The following is a 6,376-nucleotide window of genomic DNA, read 5'->3' as shown; positions in this document are numbered from 1 at the left end:
TGCCCAGCCCTGCCCAGCCCAGCCTTGCCCAGCTTAGCCCTGCCCTGCCCAGCCCAGCCCATCCCTTCCAAGCCCAGTCCTGTCCAGCCCTGCCAAGCCCAGCCCTGCCAAGCCCAGCCCTGCCTAGCCCTGCCCAGCCCGGCCCTGCCCAGCCCTGCCCAGCCTGGCCCTGCCCACTTAGCAGCCCAGTCCCCCAGCAGCCTTGGCCGCCCCAAGGCTTCTTCCCAGCCCTTGTTTCTAGGCTGGCGTGGGGCTGCCACTGAGGGTAGCCCCAGGGCTGAAGACATTCATCCACTCACTGCAGCTGCACCTCCCCGGTGCCTCCTACATGCCAGGCCTGCGCCAGGCTAAGGGATGTGTAGGCATCGCTGCCAGGACCCCCCCACAAGGTGGGCAGGCTGATGGGTGGTGGAGAACTCTGATCGTGACTCAGGGGGGTGGGGAGGACGCACTCAGGGCTCTGTGGCACCCAGAGGAGGATGCCTTGTCCAGCGAGAGGGCCAGGAGCCCCCGCCCAGGCACATCCTCAGCAGTGATTGGCCAGGGCCGTGGACAGGGGGACTGGGATGGGGAGAAAGGGCCAGGCTCCCGGGATGAGGCAGCTTCGGGCAAAACCCAGGACAGGCTCCCTGGAGACTTCTGGGTGGGCCAGGAAAGAGCCCGCCAGTCCCTCTTCCTGAGAAGTCAGAACAGGAGCCGGAGGCTCTCGAGAGGGGCCGGGGTTTCAGGGTCTCAGAGGGGACAAGGGGCCGAGGGTTGGGCATGGACTGGAGTAGGGGAAGGGCTGGGCAGGCTGAGTCAGGCCCAGGCAGGGCAAGGGTGGTGGCCTGGAGCCCCTGTTCCTGTGCCCCACAGCCGCCTGAGTGGGGGCCCTGGGAGAGAGAGCAGCTTTGCTTAATGTAAAGCTGAGCCCCCTTGGCTTTCCCTGCACCCACTGACTGGGCAGGTGCCTCCCAGTGGCACCTCTGCCACCACCCTCACCTCTTCTGGGCCTCCAGCTCCTGGCGCCGGCGCTGGTGGACAAGGTGCCTGAACGCATCCCCGCCCTGGGCCAGAATCGCCTTCTTCTCAGCCTGGACCCTCTGCTCCGCCAGCTCTGCCTTGGCATGGTCCCATGCTTGGAACTTCCGCAGTGTGTCCTTGGAAATAGAGAGCACTGAGGTGACAATGTCAGCACACGCGGGAACACACACGTCCACACCTGCACACATGCACACACACCTATGCTCATACATGCAAACCTGCACACACGTGCTCACACAGGCACACCTGGACACATGTGCACACATGCTCACACACGCACACACACGGTCACACATGCACACATGTGCACACACATACGCTCATACATGCAAACCTACACACACATGCGCACACATGCTCACACATGCACACCTAGACACGTGCACACACACATGCAAACCTGCACACACACATGCTCACACACTGGGCCTTAAACCAACATTGACGTCTGCAGACCCCGCGGGAGACAGCTGGCAAATTGTCCACACAACCCAAGCGTGGGGCTGGGGCTGTCCCTGCACGTCACCTGCCCGCCTCTGCCCCTCACCTCTGAGCCTTTGCAGATTCTGTTCCCACCCTTCCCACCATTTTCCCAGCCTGAACCCCCAGCCTTGGGCCCAGGGCATGGCCTCGAGGCACCCAGGCCCTCCATGTGTCTCCTCCAACAAGACCAGGCCCCATGGGAGCAGGGCTGGGCTGCCTGCTCCTGCCTGACTCCAGTGCCTGGCCCTGACCCACATAGAACCCGTGGGCAAATCTGTGGCACAGGCTTGGGAAGCCTCCAGGGGCCACCAAGTGTGTGGGTCAACCCTGGACACCCAAGGACACAGGCCTGGCACCCAAGGAGCAGGGGCCCAGGGATGGACCCTGGCAGGGGCCGAGGGAGAGGCTGGGTGGGGCTGCGGGGGCCTACCCGGTTCACGGAGATGCTGCCCTTCAGTGCCACCACCGCGTCCATGCGTCGCCTCATGTGCTCCTGGCACTTCATCTCCTCCTTCTTCTCTTGCTCTCGGATTCTGAGGAAGGACATTTAAACATTTTTGAGGCTCTGTCATCCAGGCTGGCGTGCAGTGGTGCGATCACAGCTCCCAGGCCCAGGTGATCCTCCTGCCTCAGCCTCAGCCTCTCAAAGTGCTGGAATCACAGGCGTGCGCCACCACAAATGGCCACACTTTTAACCGAGGAAGTGACACAGCGATGCCGTGTGGGGTGTAATTAAAGGAGCCTCGGTGCTGTCATTTCCACCAGGAACATGATTAACGGGGACAACACAAGAGGTGGGATGGGCAAAAGGTGCTGGCGTAGAAGCCAGGCCATGACGACACGGCAGGAACACGCCCCGGAGGGCCAGGCCACGAGGACACGGTAGGAACATGCCCAGCGTGTCTCACAGGCCTCTTCTGAAAAGAAACAGCACCTCACACTAAAAATACATGTTTATTGGTTTTTGATGATAGGTGGTGATTCAATAATAAAACCAGGCTGGGCGCGGTGGCTCACGCCTGTAATCCCAGCACTTTGGGAGGCCGAGATGGGTGGATCACGAGGTCAGGAGATCGAGACCATCCTGGCTGACACGGTGAAACCCCGTCTCTACTAAAAAATACAAAAAACTAGCCGGGCGAGGTGGCGGGCGCCTGTAGTCCCAGCTACTCGGGAGGCTGAGGCAGGAGAATGGCCTAAACCCGGGAGGCGGAGCTTGCAGTGAGCTGAGATCCGGCCACTGTACTCCAGCCCGGGCGGCAGAGCGAGACTCCGTCTCAAAAAAAATAAAAATAAAAAAATAAAAATAAAAATAAAACCAGGAGGCTGGATGCGGTGGCTCACATCTGTAATCCCAGCACTTTGGGAGGCCGAGGCGGGCAGATCACCTGAGGTCGGGAGTTCGAGACCAGCCTGATCAACATGGTAAAACCCTGTCTCTACTAAAAATACAAAAATTAGCCGGGCGTGGTAGCACACGCCTGTAGTCCCAGCTACTCAGGAGGCTGAGGCAGGAGAATCACTTGAACCTGGGAGGCAGAGCAGTGAGCCAAGATCATGCCACTGCACTCCAGCAAGCTTCCATCTTAAGTAAATAAATAATAAAATCAGGGAATGTCAAGGCAAAAGCAAGTGACGTGTATTCTTGGGTTTCTCCCTAAGGACATCGAAGGGAGGCCCTACCTTCCCAGGGAGGCCTTCAGGAACCGCACGGCGACCTTGTGGTTCTTCCGGGCATCCTCCAGCAGCTTCTGGTGCCTGAGCCCGAGCTCCTTCTGGGTGTGCAGGGACTTCCTGTGGGGATGCGGGGCCATCAGAGGGCATCATGCGTCCCACCTGCCCCCAAGCCCTGCACAGCTGGAGCTCGTGTCCCAGAGACACCGTGGGCCCTTTTGCTCAGCTCTGCCCTGCACAGCCTCCCTTGGGGAGGAGCGAGGGTCCCTGGAGAGCTGGTGCCGTGGGCCACACAGATGTCACACTCTCCACGCCACTGCAGCTCCAGTGCCAGGGAACCACCAAAGGCAAGATTCGATCCCAGCCGGGCAGGGGTCTGGGAAGAGGATGGCGCAGGCACAGCAGTGCTGTGGGGAGGAAGGAGGCAGGCGCTGGGGACCTCGTGTCTGTAGCCAGGGCCTGGATTCCACAGGGGTTTGTGGCCTGGGCAGCTGAAGGGAGGGAACACGATGGGGGAGGGGATGGGGGCCAGAAGGGAGTCCCCAGGAGAGAGGCTCACGGCAGGTTGGGACAGCTGGCCTGATGGCCTGTGAAGCACTTGGGGACTGGCCTAGGAGGTGGCTGGGCCCTGGCTGAGCAGGAGACTCATGACAGGGGACATGTGGGGAACAGGCCTGAGTGCTCCATGGCCGCGGGGGGTGGGGGCCGTGGGAGGGGTGCAAAGGAGCAGCCAGAGGCGGGGACGGAGCCCAGAGAATGGCCTGGCTGGGAAGAGGATGGGGCTGCCGGAGGGAAAGGGGAGGGGCAGTCTCGCTGGAGTGCGGCTTTAGTAGCCGGCTTTAGTGGCGGTATCGTGGCTGTGGCATCTCGGGAGAGCTGGGGCTCTGGGCAGGTGCAGGGGGGCGCCTGACACTTGGGAAGGACTCAAAGGTCCAGCAGAGGAGCAAGCTGGGAGGAGGCAGGGAGGGTGGAGGTGGAGCTGGACAGATGCGGAGGGTGAGGAGATCCCTGGGGAGAGGACGGACGGACTGACAGGAGCTGCTGGGACGGGCACGGGTGGGCCTGGGTGCCGCTTACCGGATTCTCAGCAGTCGGTTCCGTTCCATCTTCCCCAGGGCCTCCTGCTCCCTGCATAGCTGCCGGGCTGCTCGCACCTGGAGCCGCCGCCCCGCAGCCTCTGCCTCCTCACGGTCAGCTGTCCGGAAGGCCTCGAGTCGCCCCTCCTGGATCTCAATGTGCCACATGGCGTTCCTTCAAACAGGAGGCAAAGCAGCTGGAGACGGGCCCCACGGTCATCCTGGGGGGGGGGTTTCCCGGCATCCTGAGGGGGGTTTCCCGGCATCCTGGGGGGGGTTTCCTGACAAATCCTCCAGGCGGACGTCGAACACTCCCTTCTCTAGGGGCCATCTCCGCTCTGAGTTGCCCAGACACTGAGGCCCGCCCTGCCTGCCTCCAACCTGAGGAAAATCACTAGGGGTTCAATCCAACCCAGCTAGAGCCTGGCCTGCACTCCCGCGTGCCACCCGCCGGCCTGAGGCCATGTCCGTTGGCTGCGGTGGGCCTGGGGCGGGCCCTGCCCAGCCTGAGGGAGGCCTTTGGGAAGGGACAGCTGTGACTCTTTGGCTGGGCTGGCGGATCCCTGGTGTGAACTGACCAGCACCCAAGACCACCCCTCAGTCTTCAAATGTGCCTGGGGCGGGGCTGTGGAGCAGGCTCAGCCAGCCCTGCTGGGTCCACATGTCCTGGATGACAGGGACCTGCTGTCCCCTGGTCTTGGGCGAATTTGTCCTCGACTGTGAGTGATACGGCATCTATGGTGGCCCCAGATGACACGGTGCCCCTTGGTTCTTGGCACAACTCAGGGAAATTTCCGGTGAATCTTCAGTTGGAGGAGTGTGTGTGCCGTGGGGGCTCAGGCCGGGAAAGTTCCTTCTGAGGATGTGGACAGTGTCCTTCTAACAGCGGCCAGGTGAGAGCATGCAGCCGCTGGGGAGGCGGCCTGGCCAGAGACGCCTGGTGGAGGGATGCAAGGAGCCGCTCCTGGACACGTGCGAACGGTGCCACCCGGAGATGCGGCTCAGGCTGGGGCCGGCCACGCGAGGATCGGAACCCTGGACAACGTCAGACACAGGAGTTTAGCCGGCATCCTCCCTGCATTTCTGATATTCCACGCGACGTGTGCGGCAGTTCTTTCCTAGACACCCTTGATCATGCTAATTTCCACTTCCTCTTTCATTAAAAGCTTTTCCTGTGGGGCGGAGTCCAGTCTCTCTCCCCACTGCAACGCCCAGGGCAGGGGTTCCACCGCCGTGGCCCTCTGTGAATAAAGTCTGCTTTACATCTTTTTGAAAAAAATCATGAATATATGTTGAATTGAGATACTCAATGGTTTTCTCTTTTAACGTGTTAATGTCAAGAATTTCTAATGTTGAACCTTTTTTGGGGCTCCTAGGATCTAAACTCCAACTTGGCAAGGGAGGTGTGTGTGCGTGTCTCACACATGGCTGGATTTCAATGTTTAATGTTTTATTTAGGGTTTTCTGATTTACCTCCTGAGATTGGGTTCTACTTTCCCTCTCTCGTATGCCCTCTTGGTGTCAACATCGCGGTTGTGTCACTGCATTTTAGGAACTGGGCATACCATGTTATCTGTTGGGGTAATTTTAAACATTTGGCTCCTTTCCAGGGATCATGGGTCACCGGATCTCCGGCTGGCGTCCTGCCACGCGGTGCGTTCGTCGCTTCCCGACTCAGGGGGACTCTGTGGAGCTTCCACGTGTGGGGTTATTTCTATTCCTCCCTCGCATGACTCATGAAATTCTTTACTCTGAGGATTCATGCTCCCACCAGCTCTGGAAATGATGTTCTGCTGGATGTCGCGTCCCCTGCCCGGTGATCAGTGCTCCAGCGGCCACGTGAGCTAACAGCTTGCGGGGTCTCTTAGGTAAGAGGCAAGACGTTGTCTCAGACGTGGTCGTCACCCATTCCCGCTGCTGCAGGAAAACACCCATGACTGGGTCTTCGCAAACCACAGAAATTCATTCCTCCCAGTTCTGGAGGCCGGGAAGTCCATAGTCAAGGTGCCAGCAGCCTTGACGTCCTATGAAAGCCTGTTCCTTGAAGGCGGTGCCCGTCTGTGTCCTCACGTGGCAGAGGGACAGAAGGGCTCCCTCAAGCCCTTTTTTTTTTTTTTTTT

The 6,376-nt window shown here is 60.0% G+C and overlaps 1 protein-coding gene across 1 annotated transcript in view; it reads right to left on the bottom strand.

The window, feature by feature from the left end:
* The window catches only part of CFAP74 (cilia and flagella associated protein 74), a 90,807-nt gene that overhangs the window by 50,674 nt on the left and 33,757 nt on the right, over positions 1-6,376 (bottom strand). Inside the window, exons 7-10 of the mRNA XM_011987251.1 lie at positions 4,258-4,431; positions 3,190-3,300; positions 1,937-2,039; positions 982-1,139 (exon numbers count right to left, since the gene is read on the bottom strand). Coding sequence (XP_011842641.1) covers positions 982-1,139; positions 1,937-2,039; positions 3,190-3,300; positions 4,258-4,431 — 546 coding nt within the window. The remainder of the gene's footprint in view (positions 1-981; positions 1,140-1,936; positions 2,040-3,189; positions 3,301-4,257; positions 4,432-6,376) is intronic.

Source organism: Mandrillus leucophaeus, unplaced genomic scaffold, assembly GCF_000951045.1.
Source record: "Mandrillus leucophaeus isolate KB7577 unplaced genomic scaffold, Mleu.le_1.0 Scaffold305, whole genome shotgun sequence".
In the NCBI taxonomy this organism is placed as follows: domain Eukaryota; kingdom Metazoa; phylum Chordata; class Mammalia; order Primates; family Cercopithecidae; genus Mandrillus; species Mandrillus leucophaeus.
The sequence above is the reverse complement of the archived record's forward strand: the minus strand, read 5'-3'. Positions and strand labels throughout refer to the sequence as shown.